General features: G+C 41.9%; 1 protein-coding gene across 1 annotated transcript; it reads left to right on the top strand.

Moving 5' to 3' along the window:
• The first annotated feature begins 5,745 nt into the window (after positions 1 to 5,745).
• Positions 5,746 to 21,091, top strand: ETS2 (ETS proto-oncogene 2, transcription factor). The gene is made up of 10 exons (XM_055802740.1): positions 5,746 to 6,063; positions 9,427 to 9,498; positions 12,576 to 12,696; positions 14,509 to 14,628; positions 15,084 to 15,284; positions 16,131 to 16,214; positions 17,006 to 17,248; positions 17,391 to 17,654; positions 18,358 to 18,476; positions 19,429 to 21,091. The coding sequence occupies exons 2-10, from the start codon at positions 9,427 to 9,429 to the stop codon at positions 19,642 to 19,644; spliced, it is 1,440 nt and encodes a 479-aa protein (XP_055658715.1). The 5' UTR covers positions 5,746 to 6,063; the 3' UTR covers positions 19,645 to 21,091.
• Positions 21,092 to 21,834: the final 743 nt, after the last annotated feature.

Below are 21,834 nucleotides of genomic sequence, written 5' to 3'. Positions count from 1 at the left end.
CAGTGGGATGAATGATCCTGAGTACTGCAGTCTACACCTGAATTTTTCATTAAGTCAGGAAGAGGCCAGCAACCTCACTCTTAGTACTGAAAAATGCATGTTCCGTAGGTCCCAACATGTAGCACCTGCCAGGCTGCGCATTAATTTCAAAATATTGTGTAAACAAAGATATTCTTCTTATTCACTGACCACAATGAGACTCACCGCTGCTCTTTACGTAAGGTTCTGTATATTCACTAAACACACGGTCAGAGGGCTACATGGATGAAATCATAGTATTTTCATGCCAGAAAGAAACAAGCAATTAGTTATGACTCTGTGCTCACTTTCTGTGCCACAAGTTCTGCCACCACCCAGCGACTGGCTTGTACTGCCCGCTACACAAATGTAAATCAGTAGGATTAAAAAGCAAACTGGGAATTTTCTCTGAAAGGTAAGGGATGAGAATGAAGGAGGTTGAGACGGTAATAGAAAACACAAAAGATTAACAAACTCTATTATGCCAGGGCTTGAGCACTCACACACAGGAGTATGAGTATGAAAAAAATTATCTTGTCATTGTTCCAAAAATATACCCAGTGCTCACACAGGCAGTTCCCACATACAGAAGTACAAGAGCAGCAGCATCAAGCAAGGCTTCCTAGCAATGGGCTCTCCCATTCTGCGGTGTAAACATAATTATCAATATACCTAGGGCTAATGTAAAATTTTAAATAGTTGTGACAACTTACCAAGTGTCATCATCCAACTTTTACAGCCACAAAAGAATGATGCAAAATTCCCGTATTTTTTGGTGATGGGGGAGAAGAGGGGAAGAGTCCATTGCAAGATGAAGTACTGCTCTTACTGGTAGGAGAAGCATGCCGCTGCCCACATAGGTGGGAGAGCAAATGTGGTGATGAAGGGCATAGCACAGTGATTAGTGACTTGAACAGGAGAATCATAAGCCTGTACACAAGCAAGCTAATTCTTAAATGAAACCAGTGCATGAAATGCAGAGAATAAAAGAAAAAGCTCTGTTGCTAAAGGAAGCTCAAGTGTAGGTTTTTTGAACACAGTCATCCAAAAGCTGTTATTAAACTCTGCTGTTTTTGAATACACTTGGCCTTAAAATATTAACATGTGCTTTTTATTTTATGCCTCAGACTGCCTGAAATGAATTAAATATGCCCAAAATTGTATGAACAAGTCCTTAAGCACTAGCTAGTTTAACGACTAATCTTCTGCTTTAGTATGAAAGGTAAAGGCTTAGGCTTTCCAATCATGTGAGACACCATCCTACAGTTCATGTGTTAGGCATCTCTCCTGTCTGCTGGCAACATTATTTGAGGCATGCCTGTAATATTTTCACTTAATTAAAAAATCAGAAGCATAAGGATTTCAAATCTTTATATATTACAGAGCTTTTGGTTTACTTGATTTCCTTCAGTTTTATGAAGGTGAAATGTAGCGCTTTATGGGCAAAATGTAGCAATTTCTGTTACTGCTCAAACATGCCAACAGAACTTTGACATAGTATTTTTTTCTCCACAGTAATTATTCATGTTGGTTTGCATGTGCTCAGAATAATGGCACGCACATGAATAACTTGCCATACTTTGTGACTCACCGAGATGCCTTCACAGAAATGATCTTGGTCACACTTTGTGCACCAAACACCATGGGGAGAACTTTTTGGTGGGCACAGTCAGCAGTGTTATATTTTAATAGAAAAGAATATATGTCTGAGTGAAAGGTCATTTGATACCCCACTTTTCCCAACCCTGTATAAATATTTTTGTTTAGTTGTGTTTGAATGGTGGAGTCAATGGGTTTCATCCTTTGTTTCAATCATAATAGCATCTGGTTTGAAGTTGCTATTTCAAACCGAGAAAGCTGGGACTTTATTCTTCAAAGATGTTATTTCCTGAGACCCTTTACACTGTGAACTTATAGATGGTCACTACTGGAGTTTCATTGTTAATTGTCTTTTAGGGGCAAAAATATACAGCCTTTTCTTTCAAATTCACGATGACTCTGTTTATGTTACTGAAGGCAAATGAACAGCGAGGTATCCCCAGTACTGCAGGGATGCGAGGGGGAGTGGGAGGGTGTGCGGGCCTATGAGCCATACAGCACCCCTGAGTGCCCACCAGACACCCGTGGGGCTCCCACAGCAAGAGCTGCTCCAGCCCAGCACAGCCAAGCTGCTCCCCACAGCAGCAGCAGGAAGAGCAGGAGAAGGAGGAGGAGGAACGACACATGCACCCCAAACATACTCAGGGAGAGTAGCTGAGCCACCATGCAGATGATTTCACAATGCGTACTTTGACAGCACGACAGGGTTTCCACTCCTGTGTGTCCTCTCCCATGGCGCAAGAGAAATTCTGGAGGGCTAAGTCACAGCTGCTCTGGAGCACTGGCTGCAATGCAGCTCTTCCACATACCTGCCACCTCGCATTCCCTCTCTATGCTTTAAACCTCTACATTTTTAGGATCTTATTCCCTCTCTTTGTCAGCCCCAGTGAGAATATGGTGTGCAGATGCTGAGTGAAGCCCTTCCCTGGGATGCCCTGACCATCTTGCTGCTCTTCTCCCCGTCTTTGCCAATGAACTCACAAATCAACATTGCAGCTGCTCAGATCAGATTATCCCCTCAGACAACCATCCATTGCTTTCAGAGCAAAATGTCATGTACTTACATACTTAAAAAAAATATCTAACAAGTTCCTTAATTCACTACAAGAAGGTAACTCTCCAGCATATTTCTGAGACACCATTGCAAAGAAAGGCAATTTAAAAAAACAGAAACAACCCCTTAACACTCACTTGCAGCATGGGCCCTCTTTCAAACAAGAAACTTATGAGCAAGGATTGAAAAAAATTCTTATCTATCTGGACTGTCACAGAATCCCAGTACAAGAACTTTGCAGCAATTTGTTCTACAGTCTTTATCCCTTTTCTTTTCCCTTTCTAGTCACTTCACTCTTGAGTACTACAGCTGGTTGTCCCTCACTTCTGAAAAAAAAAAAAAGAAAAAAAGAAGTACCAGTAGGTCTGCAACAACAAGAACAACAAAATCTCAAAAGTTTGCAGCATGGTGCTGGTACTGTGATTATTCTTCAGTTTATACAGAACTCCCCCTTTTGCCTCTATGCACACCAACACACACATGCATAAAAGCACAGGTAAGAAGCTAAAGGAATTGTATGCTGAAGAATTTGCGAGGATGGACAATTCCCAGAATAGAACAAAACACACAGATACGCTACAGAAGCAAAACAAAACCAAATCTACTTTTTCTTTGACTCTAGCTTAAAGACGTTACCATTTGAAAATGAGCAGTGCAGAGGGATCACAGAACGATAAACTTGGGCTGGAGAGGAGTGCTGCAGGTCTCTGTTCTGACCTTCTGCAGGGGCTGCTTGGGGCTTTGGCCAGTCAAGATCAGAGACTCTCCATGGAGGAAGCTTTCACTCACACTGGGAATATTTATTTCCAAATAACCTGTTGGCATTTCCCCTGCTGCCACTGTGCACCTCCAGAGGAGTGTGGCTCTTTCTTTGCTGTAAGCTCCCATTAAACACTTGAAAATAGCAACAAGATTCCCCATTAGCCTGCGCTTCTCCAAACTAATGAAACCCAGCTCCCTCAGCCCCTCCTCATGCATCATGTGCTCCAGCCCACTAAGCATGTACCGCTTCTAATGGAGCAATAGTGTATTTTTATACTAACAATAAGTATTACTTAATGAAATTAAATACTCTTACGTAAAAAGAATTACTCTAAAAATAAGAAATTTTGATAGAGCAAAATATGGCCAGCTTAATAATTTTGCTCTGGACCCCAGACCATTAGTTTAGCAAGAAATAAATAACTCCCAGCCTTTCATCTTATCTTTTTGACAGATGTTTCCCCTATATAAAGGGTGGCAGAATTGTTTTTGTGAGTGTTATAATTAAAATTGCTGTGCAGCTGACATACAGTTTTTAATGGTTTCCCTTAGGATTATAACAGATGTTGTCTTATTAGATCAGGAGTCTCCTAAAGTAAGAAATGTCATTGGCATAATGAAGACACTTCTTTCAGTCTCTCAAAGTAGACTGTCACAATTTGCCTGGTAACATTTGACCCTAAGGAATGAAATATATCCCACGTTTCTAAGGAGAAAGTTTTCTGAAGAGTTGGAAAGAAATACTAGAGCATCTTACTCTGGTGTAACGTGGTCCAGCTTTTGCTATGGCCAGAAATAGCTGGAAAACATAGGAGGGAGCCCTGACAACTGCATCACGAACAGCCAAAGAAACTATGGCTCTTTAATGGCAAAAATGATCACAGCTTAGGCACATGGTAAAGTGTCAGCTAGCTGAAATCTGGTGAGGAACTGAGAGGTAGCAGTTATTGGGCTCCTATTATAACAAAAGTTACAACCACATGACACAAGTGTTAATTTGAAATGGGAGTTAGTTTAAATAAAGCAAGGTGTAATAGCAAGCCTAAAGAACAACTTTTTAAGTGCAGTTTAGGTCTCTGGTGTTCACTGAAAATCTAGAGAAGTCAAGAGTGGAAGCAGCAAGAAACTGTGGCTCTAGGCTGCTTTCTGCTTATGGCTGGGCGATTCACCGCTACCAAGGACTGCATCTGCCAGCTGCGCAGTGGGTGCTGCGGGACACAGCCTGCTGTCAGGTCCCCTGGGTGCCCACAGCAGGATGGCTGCCGGATGGACACGCTGTGGCTTCTTCCCAGCCAGGGCATGCAGGGTACACAGACGGGTCTCACACCAAGCCACCGCCAGGACAGCCCTCCAACGCACAGCCAGGCCGGGGAGCTGGGAAGCCCCCACAGATCCCACCAGTGAAGCGCACCCAATGTGTTGTAACACCACATAAAATCAGCCAGTCGTAGGTAATGTGGCAACAGGGGAAAGTTAGGTGGCCCCAAGGAGTGCGGAGCAGAGGAAGAAAAGCAGCCCATGCCTCCTGTCTGCCTGCCCACTGAGGCTCTCCAAGCCCTCAGGGGGAGCTCACTTTGACAAAATAAATGTAACAGTGAGTTTACTTTATAGTTTGGTAGAGTAGAGCTCCTTGCAACCTTCCAAGGGCTACCAGAGTTTTTTCAAGGTCAGAGCAAGCCAATTCTTGCTTTACTGGCTGCGGGGCTTGGATCTGCAATTCATGGGATGAGACAGTTGGTACAGCTTTCACGTTGCACCTAGCTCAAGTGAAGAACTCCTCAAAACATCCACAGAAGATGCAACATGACATCATTGCTGAATTTCCACTGCAGCAAGTGTCATATGCGACTTACGAAAACAGACTGTTTACACAGATACCTGGATCTTATGGGTTAATACTCTTAATCTTATCTACCTCGAGGACAGGTATTAATTAAAAATAAGCATGGAGAACATCCAGCCTGAATTAGCTCCTGCATAGCCAGAGGAAAAAAAAAAAAATGTATCTGTCTCTGGACAAGCAGTTTCAGGCTTTCCCTCTCCCCACGCCCGGCAGCACCAGGCCGGGAGCCGGTGTCGGAGCCGGTGTCGGGGCCGGGGGGGTGGGCCCGGCCGTGGGGCAGCCCCCGCGGGCCGAGGGAGCCTCGGCCGGTATCGGCGCAGCCCGCAGCGTGGCCACCGCCGCCGTAGCGACGGCGACGACGACGACGACAACAACCGGGCCCGTGGCGGCGAGAGGGGCCGGGCTTGCGGGGAGGCGGGACCCGCCGCCTCCCCCCCCCGCTGAAGAGCGCTTGCGAGGGCGGGCGGCGCGGCACAGCGCGGCTCGGCTCGGCGCGGCGCGGGCTGGCGGCGGCAGCGGCTCGGTCGGCAGCGCCCACGTACCCGCCGCCGGGCAGCAGCCTTCCCTCCCGCCCCCCGCCCCCCTTCCTCTTCCTCCGGGACTCTCCGCTGGGATCAGCCCGTCGCCGCTGTTGTTGTTGGCCGGTGCTGCCACATCGAGGATATCTTGGCTCCCGGAGAGGCAGCGGCGCCTCTTTTTTTGGACTCTGCGTGTGGTGCCGGTGCCGCCGCCGCCGCTGCCGGGGAGGGACGCGGAGGAGCGGGCGAGCACCGGGCTCGGGAGCCAGGTGAGGCGGGGGCGGCGGCGGCGAGGGGGCCGGCTGGCCGCTGCGCACCGACCCGCGCTGCCGGCGGGGGTCTCCGGGGCGGCCCGGGGAAGCCGAGCGTGACCCTCAGCCCCCCGCGGGCGGGGACGCGGCCGGGCCCCCTGAGCGACCCCCGCCGGGGGCGATGGCCGGGGCGCGGGCGCAGGGGGCGGCGGAGCGGAGCCCGCGGGGCCGAGCCGGGGGCGGGAGGGCCGCGCTCGCCGCGGCGGCGGACGGGGATGGCTCGGCAGGCGGCTGCGCGCCCGGGAGGAAGGGGTTAATGGGCAGCGCGCACTCTGGGTTTGGTTAGTACTTTAAAGGGACTTCAAAACTGTTGGGCTGTGTGATCTCCCCATCTGAATTTCATGTGGGCGAGTGTGTCGTATGTGCCAGAGCCACCCCGGTCTCGGCTGGCTCGCCCCTCGGTACTTGGCCGGCTGCGCGGGGGAGCGGCGCGCCGGAGGCAGGCGCTTGTCTCTTCACTGAGTGGCACGATTTTTTTTTTTTTTTAATCTGAAAAAATTGCCATTTAAAAGCAAAGCAACAACCAGGCACTCCCCCCTCCCCCCCAAAAAAACTCAAACAACAAACAGACAACCCCGCAACAAAAAAAAAAAACAAACAAAACACCCAAACGCAACCAGTGGAGGTGTGCTGTGGACACTAGCAGGGTTTAGTTCTCCATGTGGATGATTCCCAGCCGAATCCAGCTGTGGGCAAGCACCTGGCTATTGCTGAAAAGAAGGTGATCAGAATTCAGGAGTATTAGTTAATAAGTGCCTGATCCTGTTGACCCTGTTCTGGTTCACCCACTCAGCTATGCGGGGGTGTTGAAGAAGGTGTCCTGCCAGTTAAACCAATTATAGCTGGCAAGTAGCAGTCATCAGCGTTAGTGGAGGAGTTGGATGTGAGGCCCAGTCTCGCCAGTGCTGTGCCCTGGTGTCTTTTCTGAACGTAAGCAGCAGCTTTCCAAGTCCAGCAGAAAGCCACCTTTAACCCTTTGTGTCACGAAAAGCCATGTTGCCTCTTCAGCTCCGCTTGCCTGGTGTTACCTCTGTAAGGGTTTGGCATCACAGGGCTGGAAAGGTGTGCTGCAGATGGGGAGAAAGCTGATGCGTGATGAGCAAAGGGTATTGAAATTCATAACAAGATGAGAGATTTTGTTGGAAGAGGAAAACTGGAGTGTTACAAAACATGGTGCAGGTCTTCATTTGTTCTTAGAGCTTGATACCTGGTTTTTCATAAGTTGCGTGGTGCACAGGCAAGGCCACAGAACGAACTGGCAGCCTAGCACAGAGAAACAGTGACTTGGGTTAACGAGCAATACCATGTAACGAAGACTTCGTATCAACCTTTTGTCTTGGGACCCTAAACATTTCTAAAGAAACAAACAAAACAAAAAGCCAGGACGGGGAGAATCGCAGTCCTTCTAGTCAATGGGAAGTTCCTGACAGGATTCATGTAGAGGCCAAGATTACACCTGAAAGTGTCGAAGTCTTATTTGTAGCCCTAACTGGGGATCAGAACTAAACAACTGAAAATACGTATAATGTTTCCACAAGTACTTTCAGATTGGTAAGGCTTACAGCTAGTTATACCTAGACACTAGAGCAGATTTCAAAGGCAAAACAAAGGGTATTAGAAATTGGCCTATACTTTTTTTTTTTTTTAAAGCCCAGCTGAATGCAAGGATAAACAGTTGTTTAAACTGTGGCAAATTTAATGAAAAGATTAGGATGCTTGCTGAGTGAGACTCATGCTGTGTAAAATTCTTTGCTGCTCAATGAGATGTGTAATTCAGATCAAATATTTGTACATGCTATTTGAGGTAAAAACCATCATTCAGTAGATTGCGCTTTTGGGTAACATTAATGAAGTGTAAGCCAAATATTCCTTTCATAGTCAGTTGATCTATTTTATTTCAAAGATCAGCCCCATACATCTGATAACAGTGAAGCTGAAACGGGCCTTTTGGGTTAAGGACTCTTGATTATTTTTTTTCTTTTTTTAAGTGTTCGACTATATAGGAGGGTGAAAGGCTTCCTTGTCTTTGGCTGTTGGATGTTTTTATTTTCCTTTTTGCTTATATGGATGGCATTTGAACATGTCATTTTAACAAGCTGGGCTTATTTTGTTAAGCTCCTAATTTGCCATCTTTTTCTGAGTTTAAGATTGTATTTTGATTTCTTCTTGTGTTAACATGGCTAACAAGAGAGCTTGCTTGTAATAAGTGATCAGTTTTGTGGAAATATGAATAGTGTCCTGTGTGACTATTTAAATACAAATGCTTGATTAGACAGTTTCTGTGGAGCAAGAGAATTTAGCCCAATGCTGTGAAAAAGCAGAACAAAAATTGTTGAGAGACAGCTTGCCACGGAGTAGTCTGATAAGGTATAGTTCACCAACACCTGAATTACAGCATTGTGATAAACCTGAACAATGGCCATAAAACCGGCTTTATTTCTTATGTTTGATCTCTCCCATAAGCCAGTAAAAGGATATGCATCTTATCGCTCTTCTTAAGTGCTATACAGGAGAACAAGTTATACAGGCCTCACTCAACCCTGTTCCTGGTAATACAGGCAACATGATATACCTTTGACTTCAGTAGCATGAACGTATTGATGGTGGTCCCATTACCAAACCTATAAAAAGGGTATTTTACTGCATAAACCATTTTCAATTAAAATTTAGGGCCCTCTAGAGCTTTACAAATATGCTAATCCTGTGTTTACAAAATGTGCAAGATAACATGGTTTGGACATGCTTTGCCTAGTAAAGGAAGCAGGTTGCTAATACTGAGTATTGGCTTTCAGTGGTTGGTCATAAAGGGGTGAACCTTATACGTGAAGGTGTATCACGGGGAGTGCTCCGTCACTCATTTTCCTTCCTTTGAAAGCCAAAGTCCAAAGTGAATCGTGGCGTGTCAGCAGGAATATAGAAAGCAAAAATAACACAAAACAATGTTTAAGAAAATGGGTGAAGGTTGGAAAGTATCTCAAGGCGATAGATACTTGGTGGACAAAGGACTTCTGTAGGCTTTCCAGGCTCACAGAGTCAGATACTAAAAGTCCTCACACTGGATATCAGAAGCTAAGGAGCCTCCTGTTTGCTCATTTCATAAAACACCAGTGATGCCTGTGAAAGGTCTTCCAGTTAAAAAGCTGCTTAAGCAAGACAGTTGTGCCCTGTGTGGTGGGCATGTGAGCAGTGAGAAGGAAAGCTTTGCCTGTGTCTCATTCCAAGAGCTGTTCTGTAATCTGTACTGAAGCGGTGAGATATATCTGTTAACATGCTTGCTTTGTCGGTGGCAACGTTTTTCATGTGACCCCTCTCATTTTTCAGATGAGTGATTTTGGGATCAGGAACATGGATCAAGTAGCTCCTGTGTCTAACATGTACAGAGGAATGCTCAAGGTGAGTACTCTTGTAACCTCATAAACCCAACTGGGGCATCTCCCAGCTAATGCATTTATTACATTCTTCTTAATGCTAGAACAGGAATTGTGTAACCACGGCAAGGTGAACACAGATACTCAGGTTTTAATTGCTTGGCTTGTAATGCCTAATCTTCTTCTAGAGTATTTCTACTGAGTCCAGTAGAGATGTGAAGAGCTGAACTGTAATAGGAACATGTAAATCTTGCACCCCCAACCCTCTCCCCCAAAGAGGCTCCCTCCCTCCTTCCCTCAAATCCTAAGAAGCTGAAAATAAGAGGCGGACAGGGACTGAGCTCAGATTTGTTGGAGCTGGTGGAACTTTTGCCTAAACTGGCAGTAGGGGTGGTCTTTGTATCCTCAATTTCGTGGAACTGACGGAGGGACGTTCTGATACAATGGGTTAGGTCTCATGGACTGAAGAGCATTGTATGAAAAAAAATAAAATAATGGTTATTCACTTATTACATATAATTATGTAAAATATAAGTCAAATGCGTTGTAAGAAATCAAGGGTAGTTACTAAATATATTTTATCTTTAGATGGACTGTGTCTGTTAACTTGTTTTGAAAGGAACTTAAAAACGAAGGATAAATGAGAAGCAGACTATAAATACTCAGTCTTTAAGGGCTTCCCTCCTCCCCATTTATACAAGTTGCTTTTTAGTCCTGGTATCAATTTTTTACACAATACTGATTTATGTAAGCCAAGTAAAGGTTAGGAAGGCACTTTCTGCTCTCATTAACTTTGAGTAATGTCCAGGTCTCACCAGAATCAGTGAGACTCTGGTGTGCTAACTTCTCTGATGTTTTATGTTCCCTCTTAACTTTCTGTCATGCTCACAATAACAAAATCCATGAGATCCCCCAAATTTACAGCTGTGTGCTCTGTAACACAGTGGTTGTTCTAAGCAGTTACTCAGTATTCAGTTGTCATATAATTAGGTCAAAATAGAGACCTATATTCTACTACTTTTGTAGCTGTTAACATTTCATTTTGTTTTGTTCAGTAACAATTACTCTTATGTATGTTGAAAAGCCAAACAAGATGGTTGCATAACTGATAGGGCAAAGCAGAATTCATTCTACATTGGGTTTTCCCCCTTTTATTACTATTAAATCAAGAACCTGCTTAAACATTAATTTTCTCCTTTTTGAAGTATGAAACTAGCACAGTATGGATTTTACTCATTCACATGCCACAGCATTTTTTCCAGTGACTCAGGATAAGGGTCAGCTATTTACACAAAACGCAGGAGTTTCCAGATTGTGTTGAAAGAACTTGCCCTTTCTTTTAGGTAGTAGTGATGAGTCAATGCTTTTATCTAGTAATGTATAAAGAATCTTTTACTAGCAGATTTGGCAATTGTTACTAACTTGTTTCATTCAAATGTGAGGCTTTTCACAGGCTGGCTTTGACTCTAGTTGTGGGGGGTACCTGAACCAACTGTACACAATTTGTCTCCACTGGCCAGTGCTCGAGGGCAATTTTTGAACTCAGTTAACTGAAGCATGATACTGTTTATCAGCTTTTTCTTCTGTGGAGCGTATGCTTTCATAATACATGTACTAGGATGCATTGCAGCTTGTTACAAAATACAACTAAAAAATTATGGTTTCTTGTTTGTTACTAGATTTAATGTAATTTGGGGAGATTGGGGAGGGGCACGTAAGTTGTGACAGATGGCACATAAGGCACCTGGTGCAAAAAGACTCCATGCCACTTGAAACTTTGTGGTGACACAAAAAGGAACGTTAGGAAATGTGAGGAAATACTACTTCTCATATGCTATGCCAGAAACACAGTTCAGGTTGCCTTCGCGTTGTACATGAATACCGCCCTGAAAAATCTTTGCCTTGTTCTCGGCTAAATCCTCTATCTTGGCATAAGCTGGCAAACCAGTGGATGCCTAAAACAAACAAGATGCCTTTATCTCCAGCTCCCTGAACTACAGTAGCTGCCACGAGCAAAGTGTAGCTTTCCAGAACAGTGTTCTAAACTCAAGCGCTTTGAAAAATCTCAGTGGCAACTTCTATCTATCTGTGCCTCTAGATATTACAGATATGATTTCCTTGTGACTAGCAGACAAGTTGCATAAGTTGTTTTTAAAGTTATTTCCTCTTCTGTTAACATACCCTCTGCCCCTACCTCCCACCCCCACCCCTGAAAACTAATGTAGCTGAGGGGGATCTAGTAAATATACTAATGTTTCTAGCATACACAAGTTTGAAAGAAGTTAGGTTTTCAAAACCATAACAATAGTTATTGAATGTTGCCAACATATCAGTAGAATCCTCTTTCATCTGGAACATTTTTGTCAGTCCTGTTTATCACTTTCTGTGTAATAAAACTAGCAGTGTTTCACTGAGCATCTGAGGATTTGAAAGGCTGCAAAATGTGTAGCTGGTAAATCCAGGAACTCAAAAGTATAAAAGTCGCAGCAAAGAAGTAACATCTTTCCTCAAGTCCTGTAAAGCTGGCTGTATGGCTTCAAATGATGTGGTTCAAATTAAACTTTTCCTTTAAAAAAAACCCACAACACACACACACACACACACACACACAAAATCAACTGCATCAATCTGCTGTAGTGCTTGCACTGGCAGTTGTTTTTCCATAATGTACAGATCCTGCCTCTCTGTCAAGTAATCAAGCAGATAGTCAATTTGAAGGGTTAAGGAAATAAGGATTTCTTTAAAATATACCTGGAAATAAAGATATGTAAATATCTATGCACACATGTGCATTCTCTATTGTTTAAAGCCTCAATGACAGGAAAACTAAGAATATCCTTACTTGCCTTTTCTGTAACCTTCAGAGCATGCCACCCACTTAGCACTGTGGTCTGAATGTTAGTTGTTTTGTATTCATGGACAAGAAGCTATACTATTACTGTGTTTCTATTTCAAAGGTGCACATTAGCTGATTCAAGATAGTGGTTGTGTATGATCTCCAAATCTAGGAAACTTAACTCAGTTACTTCCTAGCAATGAAGTTGACAGTGCTCTAGCAATATGTTTACATTGTTTTTTCTTATCTATTCTGTTGCTTTGCAGCGTCAGCCAGCGTTTGACACCTTTGATAGCTCAAACTCTCTCTTTGCTGGATATTTTTTCTCACTAAATGAAGATCAAACCCTTCAGGAAGTGCCAACAGGATTTGATTCAACTTCATATGGTAACTCTTCACTCTGTTCCATAGTCCAGTCAACAGATCAGAAATTTGAGGGGTCTAACTAAATTTCATGGCTATACTTTTACAAGTGCACCATGGATTTCCCTAAAAAGTGGTTTAGTACACTGTGTACACGCTTGATTTTTATCCATGTGAGTTGCTCCGTGGACAGTTGCTGTTTGCTGTACTGAAAAGGAACAGCAACTGGGATTCAGTGGCCTGATAGACAGACTGTCCATGGATGAAGCCTTAGCAGATAGTAAAACAGAGCTAAGACAGTATAAAAATAAAGTTTTATGTATATTTAGACTTGAACATCTCAACCATAATTAAAATGCAAGTGTTCTGCAAGTTCCTTTCTTGACCCTTTTATATTAAATCCCAGTATGTTTTAATCCATACCTTACAAAACAGGGATGGGAATCTTGTTGTTTGTTTGTTGTATGTAGGGCAGTACCTACTGAGAACTCTTTACAAATCTTTGCCTAAAATCCCCGACAAAACGGGGAGTTTTGTCCAAAATGTAGATATTTTACCTGATTCTGCCTTTATCTACCCTTAGGGAAGGAAAAAAGAACACCCTCAAACCTCTGGAAACCACCAGTCCTTTGTTCTAATGTGATTCTAATCAGTCACCTGCTTTGGTCAGCAAAGCAAGTTCTAGCAGATATTGAGGATGGGTGTGGTAAAAACAGAAGTTAAGCAGGGGCTGGTAATGAGCTCTACTTGCTGGGTCAAGTGGAGCCTGTAGGTAGTCTAGGAGAACAAGAAGAGCCGCTCAGCTTTATGAACTGACTTGGAGTCTATCAAGCGCATCACCTTTATATCCCCTGCCACCATTATATGCCTCTACCACAGCAGAGCTCCTTCAAATGCAGCCTGTGTGTGAGCTCTCAGAGGCTCTCAAATATTCAGGGATGCAGTAGCGAGTTGATGAAATTGTCTTCAAATTACCCGTAGCTTAATGACACTAATCACAAACAAAATATCAGTAGAAGGTTTCCTTAGCCAAAACATCTAGGTAGCATGGTTGGCTTTCTTCAGTTCCTTCAGAGTAAAAAGTGGCATGTTCTGGTGAAAATTGCCCTATTAAAAAGACTGAGTGGAAGCCGAATTTGTCCTTAAAATAGAATCTACTTGCAAATTTAAAGATCAGTTAAGCGATTAGAACCATCATATGCCAGTATAAATTACTGACTTCGGATTTTGTGGCATTATTTTGTTACTGGGTACCAGCTTGTTACCAGTCATGCTTCTTTAGTTCTGATGACAGAATAAATGCACCATGTACTAGGGTGTTGGAGAGTTGCATGGGAAGTTTTGAAATACAGTCCATTGGAAAGCAGTGTTAAATAGCGCAAGCTGGTTCTTCACAACCCTACTATCACTCACTTTGCTCTCAAACTAAATGAAGACTGTCTGGGGCTATAAGGAAGGCTGATGTCAAACTATAGGTGGCTAAAAAGGATAAACAGTCTCTTGTTTCCTTTAAAAGAAAAAGTAATAGTAAAATTTCCCTGCAACAAAAGCACTTCATGTAACTACTAAGAGTAAATGAGGGTCTATCTCATGGAAAGCTGCAAACCTTTTAGTATGATGCAATTTTATCAAACAGGTAGCACAGAGATTTTTAGTGTTGATATATCAAGTCAGAGATAATGTATCAGAAAACAGATCAGCTGGTTTTTTAAATACTTAGTTTCTAACATCCTTCTCTTATTCTTCAAGTAGTGCAGCAAAAACCTGTCACTCCTTACATTAACTTTTAGGCCAGTGAATCTTCTTTTTCCCCTCCACCCCTTTTCTTTCTTGTAGAGACGAACAACTGTGAATTGCCTCTGTTAACCCCATGCAGTAAGGCTGTGATGAGTCAAGCCTTGAAAGATACTTTCAGTGGTTTCACAAAGGAACAGTGTCGGCTGGGTATCCCAAATAGTAAGTGTTTTCTATTTATAAGCTCCTTTTTTTAATGCTATGGAGGAGGCTGAATAGCGGCTCTTTCAAAAGAGAAAGAATGATGTCAGTAGGAAATACAAGAATGGATCCTATGTGAATCTGGCACAGCTTGACTTGGAAAGACCAGGCTTGCTGGTATTAAAAATGGGTGCATGGAGAGCTCATGCTTTGGCAGCAGAAGAGAATCAAGTAAGCTGAGAATGTCTCTGCTTACAAGTGAGTGCAGATGGAAAATAGAGGACTGTTTTGGTGTTTTTTGGTTGTTAGCGTTTTTTGGGGGTTTTTTTGTTTTAAATTCAAGAATACATTCATTCTGAATTCATTCAGAATGAAGCAACTTGGGTAAACAATTTTTTTCATTCACTGCCTTCTAATGAAGATTATTTGACAAAGGTCAGGAGTTATCTCTAAATTCTGGATATTTTGTCTTGCAGATCCCTGGCTGTGGACTGAACAGCAAGTGTGCCAATGGCTTTCATGGGCTACCAATGAGTTTAGCTTGGCAAATGTGAACTTCCATCAGTTTCTTATGAGTGGCCAAGACTTGTGCAACCTGGGCAAGGAGCGTTTCCTGGAACTGGCACCTGACTATGTGGGTGATATTCTGTGGGAACACCTGGAACAGATGATAAAAGGTAGTTACAGAAAGAGCTTCTGTTTTAAGGCTTTTCTAATAAAGTAGGACTCTCAACGCTTGTTTCACTATGGAGGACTTTTATTACATATGAAAACTCAAAATTAACTTCAAAACTTCTTCTGATTAATGCTTTTATTAACCTATTATCCTAACCTTTTATTAACCTAACATCCTTGGTACACAAAGCACACATGCAAGTATCTGCAGAAACCATACCGTGTTCAAGTTGAGTACTTATTGCGGTCAAGTTTTATTTGGAATAATCATTGAAACAAATGAGATTAGAGCAAGGCTACTGTAATACCCCTTCAAAAAAATAACCAAGAGTTGGGCAAACTTCTTCACTTCTTATTACAAGTTTTCAGTTTAGTTGCTTTAATGTAGTGTTTTGAGATAATTCAGTGAATGAATGCAAAGAAGTCAAAGACACCTAGAGGTGTCTTAAGTGACCACTGATGGAATTGCTAAAACCCTACATGCAGTGCCTTGTGAGTTCCATTGGGTTTGAACTGTAGCATTCAATAGTTGCATATATTAAGGACTTGGACCTTGAAACACAGTACAATTATTGTTGTTTCTGGTTTTTTTCATTGTATTACTCAGTTGGTATGATGGTTTTCAAGCCTGTTGGATGTTGGTTAGGTTTTTTGGGTGGTTGGGGTTTTTTTGTTTTGTTTTTGTTCGTTTTTGTTTGGGGTTTTTTTTAGAGTGCAATGCAGTACACTAGGAAAATTTACGTTAGTGATGACCTCTCAATCCTAAAGAGAGTCAGAAGCTTTTCATGGCATACAGGTCATATCTTCAAAATAAAAAGAACAATTTTTTTTCCCCCTCCTCTCCCCAGACAGCCAAGAGAAAACACAGGACCAATATGTGGAGAACTCTCATCTCACCTCAGTTCCTCACTGGGTCAATAATAATTCCTTAAGTAAGTATTTTAAGAAATGTGATATTTTACATCCCTTGGTTTATTGTAAGCATGTCACAGATGCCATTTTAAAACAAAAAAAAAGCACCAGAATAGTTACTGTGTTTGAGGAGAACACTTGACTTGAATTGCTGCAGCCTTCTTTCCTAGTATTGTTTAAGCATCATCCAATTCATATTGGAAACCTTTTGAGGAGCAAAGGCTTTGAGAAAGTCAAATTTCCTCTTGGTATGCCAAAGCCCACATCTGTGGAGCAGAATGACTGCTCCCACCTTTTACACAGTCAAAACCTAATATTGCTGGGGAGCAGCAAGAGTTATTTTTATGCATTTTTGAAGAACATGGAAGTGTAATAGAGCTTTTGCAAGTGTGTAGGACATGGTGCTAGCTCCCTCAGATTGTTTGGTTGGTGTTGTATTACATTCTACCACAGTCAATCTCCAGCTCAACCTTGTTATACCACTTAATGGTGAGGCCTTACTCAAAACCACTGAAGCTTGTCCAGTTTTTTCTGTAACACTGTAGTTTCCTAGAAGAACCAACAATAGACATATTTGTGGTCAGCAAGTTATAGAAGGAGATTGACAGAATCTGGTTTGGAGCCCATTAGATGGAGTTCCTATCACTGACTTCAGTAGCCTTTCCAGTAGGCCTGTAGCATCTATCGCTTAGTCAGATTTTCATGGGTGAATTACTTCTTGGTGGCACCACTGTGGTGAGGTGCTGGAGGTGTATTAGTCTATGTAAGGGTCTGCAGGGAAAATAATCAATTCTTTTATTTCTTTCTTCAGCTGTTAATGTAGATCAGAACTCCTATGGTGTGCAAATGCCTGGATACCCTAAAGCCCTTGGTTATCCCAAACCCAGTCTCCTGACTGATGTCTGTCAGACTTCCACAGGACCGAATCTCCTCAGTCCAGAACAAGAGTTTTCATTGTTCCCTAAAACCCAAGCAGATACTGTTGGTGTGAACTACTGTGCAGTAAATCAAGATTTCCCAAGAAGCAATCTGAACTTGCTTATAGATAATTCTGGTGAGTCATAATCTGCATGATAACCATGGGTCCAAGTCCATATTCTATATGTCTTTTCCTGCTTTGCATAATTTATATGTACAAGCTAGACTGAGGAGGAGAAAAAAACCAACACTTTTTTTGTGTGTTTTGTTTTATAAAGGTAAGCTTAGAGAACATGAATCTAGTGACAGTGGTGCAGAAAGTTATGAAAGCTCAGATTCGATGCTACAGTCCTGGAACAGCCAGTCGTCATTAGTGGATTTACAGCGTGTGCCATCCTATGAGAGTTTTGAAGATGACTGTAGCCAGTCATTGTGCCTGAGCAAACCTACAATGTCTTTCAAAGACTATATTCAAGAACGAAGTGATCCTGTAGAGCAAGGGAAACCAGTTATACCAGCAGCGATTCTAGCTGGCTTTACCGGTAAGTAGTGAAGCAAAATGGTCACTCCTCTTCTTACATAACGTCAATATTCTCTATAAAAGTGTACCATGGTGATAGTTGTGTAGTTGTAAGGTATGCCTTACACCTTAGTCAGAGACCACTATTCATGAAGACTTACAATTTGAAGTGTTAACAAAGAAAGTCTTACAGGACTATCCATCTAAAGCATCTAAACCATCTAGGCTGGTATGTCAGAACACGTGAAAATTAAATGCCCTTTGATCTCTTTGAAAAAAAGAGGGAAACTTGGACAAAATCTTGCACACTTGAGAGTTTCTGCAGGTGTTGACACTGCTTGTTAAGACGTTGTTCCTATAGTCCTTACTGAAATTGTTTTTTTCCTCTACAATGTCTGCCAAGCCAAGGACCGCAGGACAAGTCCTGGAGCTTGAAATGCAGCTCATGGGAAGTGGAAGGGTGGCGGGGATCCATGTGAAAGCGAAAGACATAGCTTATGTCAAATCTTGTGTTACCATGAAAAAGCTGACTTGTTTATAACACAAATCTGCTTTTAAACATATTAGAAAGAAACCTAAGATTTTAATTTTGATACTAAAAACAAGGCAAATCAAGAGTAATTACAGATCTATTCTGTGATATGAGTGTGGTCACGTACATTGGTTGTGGTAAAAGCTTGCAGAAATATTAATTGTGGTTTCTCCCTGCCCCCCTCTCTCAACAGGCAGTGGACCTATACAGCTATGGCAGTTTCTTCTGGAGTTACTGACTGACAAGTCCTGTCAGTCATTCATTAGTTGGACAGGAGATGGTTGGGAATTTAAACTTGCTGACCCAGATGAGGTATGTGGCTAATTGTAACGAACAGAAAGATTTCGGGTCTAATCTGCCATTTGTGGTCCCAGCGTTGTGTAAATGTTTTATATTCGATCAGATACTTGCTGAAATCTCATCTGCAAATGCTTTATTGTACAGTCAGGATTACTGTGGGTTGTTCTCCCCTCTCCTCCCACCCAGGGATATCAGCATATGCTTGTAGCTAGGAGAAGACGTTGTATAGCTTGAAACTTAAAGGTAGTATACAAAATTAGTTCTTTTGACAGAGTGTAATACTGTAGACTAGCTTACTGGATGTAGTTTGATCAACAGTGTCTGGGATTGCACGAAGGCTTGGGGGGAAAAGGTATCGCCATTCTTCTAGATACACAACAAATATGGTATTGCTGCTTTTGAAATATTTTGGCAACTTAATAGCTGTAGTCATTAAAAATAAATATAATGCATTTTCATTTTTTGATACTGTCATCAGTAGGAAAGTTACTAAGATGTGATATAAAGTCTACTGAAGCCTTTAGTTTTAAAAAAAAAAAAAAAGAGGGAGGGAAATCATTAACTCCAAGGAACTTCATATCATTCAACTTCCGGTTAAACAGCTGTCCCATGCTGCTCCAAAGCAAATTAATGGTTAAATGGTGTCTTCTTGAAAGAGAGGAGACTGTATTTCCCATAAACTTGATCTCCTTAAACATGTTTCGGCCTATCCACTGTAGATATCCTTTTCACTGATATTTGCTGTCAGCCACTTTCTGCTGAAGCTGCTACTGTTAATGGTCTCAGATCATGTTCAGTTGTGGCATCAGTCACCAGCTCTTCTTTTATCTAAGTCTGGGACCTCCAAAACAAATAAAATGCTCTAACTGAGCAAGGGTTTTAATAACTGTGTTTATCAGCCGCCAACTAGAAGAACATGACTTGAATAAACCATTTGCATCTTGCTTTCTTTTTGGACTGACAGGTGGCACGGAGGTGGGGAAGGAGAAAAAACAAGCCAAAAATGAACTATGAGAAGCTCAGCCGAGGCCTACGCTACTATTATGACAAGAACATCATCCACAAGACTTCAGGGAAACGCTACGTGTATCGCTTCGTGTGTGACCTGCAGAACCTGCTGGGGTACACAGCAGAAGAGCTGCATGCAATGCTGGGGGTGCAGCCTGACACGGAGGACTGAGCCTGATGATGTGATGCTGCAGGGGCAAAGATCATGTGTTGGGACTGTGTCTAGGAACCATCTGCAGTCAGTTCTGGCTGTTCAGATGCGTGCAACTGTTGGGAAATAAGGACCTTCACCGATTTTGTAACCAGGGAGAGCTGGAAGGAAGTGGCCTTATTTCATCAGTGGCTTTGGGTGTTGCCATGTCAGGCACTTGAGCAGCATGGAAGTCAGCACAGACCCTAGCTCTGTCATGAAGACATGGAAATGCTCTTGGTTTAAGCATTTCGACTACCTGTACTGTCGTATAAAGTGTTTTGGCTACTTACACTGCCATGTAATAATGGGTTGGCTTTAAAACCAAAGGTTGGATGAGAAACCAGTTATGCAGATGTTTTTAAAATACCATCATCCTTGCTTATGTCTTGTATCATGCAATTTATTTAAAAAAACTAATTTATTTTAAATTAGCAGCAAGGAGAATAAATTTTAGTTTTGTTTTAAAGTACGTTTTATTAGTTGTACTCCAGAAATGTGCTGCCTAGGTACATAAACACTCTATGTCCAAAACCAGATGTAGCAACTGTTGGCAAAAAAACCCAACCAACCACAACCAACCAACCAACAAACAAAAAACCCAAGAAAAACAACCCCAAAACCCTTTCAAAGAAGGGAAGGAAAAATCATACCATTTCAATATTCACTTTGTATATATTCTGTGATTCTTTTTGAAACTCTGTAATGTTCCTATTTAACAGATACTGTATAGTGTAAATTAATTGTATGTGTGTTCTGAGATAGGATGAATGTAAACTTATCAAATGGTTTTTTCATGTTTGTCTAGGATATACAACTTTCTGCAAATATTTAATTGGCCTGAGACACAACATAAGTACTCAGTATGCATGCATATGGTATGCCTATGGTATGAAATGGGGGGGGGGGGGGGGGGGGGGCGGGGCTGGCTCAGTATTTTGCCAAGACTGAAGCTGGCAATTCTTTGTGCATTTTTGGCATTTTTACAAGAAACTGATGTTATATTCTGGGACATAAAGGGCCTGTTTGTGGTTTCTTCTGTAACTGAAAATGAAAATATTAATACGGATAAAATTACCTTTTTTCCTTTATAAATGGCATATGTTTTTCAACTTCTATGCATGTCCTTTTAAGAAAATTTATATACAAGCCTTATTTTTTCAGTTGACTTGTCTCTTCTTCCTGCAGTTTATCCTGTATGATTAAAATATGAATTCTATTTTTGGAAATAACTGTGACTCCTTTTCAAAGATCAGGAGGGATTTATGTAGCAGCTATTTTTACTGCAAAAAAAAAGAAAAAATTCACTGGAAAAATGTACTTTAAGAAAGCTTTATTTTTTATCTGAGCTTGATGTACATTTAAATGTGTTGTATGGTGTAAGAGGTTTAAAAATGAGCCTTCATAAAAACCTCTTGGACAAGAAAAAGTGTGTGTGCTTTTTTATGGAAAGTTTTAGAGGAGCTCCTTTTTTATTTGTTGGTTCAACCCATGTCCATACTACCCCCCTAAACCTATGCAGGATAAAAAACAAACACATAAAAAAAAAAAAAAACAAAATAAACCCAACCAGTGAGACTTATGGGAGTAGGAAGTTTGTTGGAGGAAAAATTCTGTTGGAGTGTATGGGCTTGTAGTCTTGAACCAAGCTAAATGTATGCAACCACTTTGCTTAGATATAAATTCAAGTTAATGACTTCGTGCTGTGCCTCTTGAGAAGAAAACCAGCTTTTCTGAACTGTGTTTTGTAAACTGATTTAGGAATACATGGAAGAACAGAAGCATATTAAGGCTACTTACACCTAAACTGTTCCTGAGCATATCCTCCACAAAGGAATCCTATAGTTTGAACTATCTTTAGCTCTTACTCTTCTCCAGGAAATACAGAAACATTTGCTCTTAAGCACATTTTAAAAGTAGAAAATGTAGTTATTAAAAACAAAAAACCCCAAACATGATGCTTCTCCTAGACTTCTTGATCTCTCTACAAAATGGCAGCTATCTCTTGATGTTGCTTTCATTTTAGTTACCCTGGTTTGGCAGCATGATTAAAATTCTGGAGAGAAAGGGTGGGCTTTTTTCTGAGAATTTTTCTTTCTAAATGGATGGAGTTGAGCGTGTAGGCAATGCATCTTGCAGCATGGCCTTGCTGAACAGTTGCTACACTGTCCT

Source organism: Falco peregrinus, chromosome 4 (assembly GCF_023634155.1).
Source record: "Falco peregrinus isolate bFalPer1 chromosome 4, bFalPer1.pri, whole genome shotgun sequence".
Lineage (NCBI taxonomy): Eukaryota > Metazoa > Chordata > Aves > Falconiformes > Falconidae > Falco > Falco peregrinus.
The sequence above is the reverse complement of the archived record's forward strand: the minus strand, read 5'-3'. Positions and strand labels throughout refer to the sequence as shown.

What these genes read in the sequence shown, in the direction of transcription:
- ETS2 (XM_055802740.1), top strand. Translation starts at nt 9,427, where the DNA reads ATGAGTGATTTTGGGATCAGGAACATGGATCAAGTAGCTCCTGTGTCT. An exon ending in TGTACAGAGGAATGCTCAAG is followed by an intron (nt 9,499 to 12,575) that starts GTGAGTACTCTT and finishes GTTGCTTTGCAG; the next exon opens with CGTCAGCCAGCGTTTGACAC. An exon ending in GATTCTAGCTGGCTTTACCG is followed by an intron (nt 17,655 to 18,357) that starts GTAAGTAGTGAA and finishes CTCTCTCAACAG; the next exon opens with GCAGTGGACCTATACAGCTA.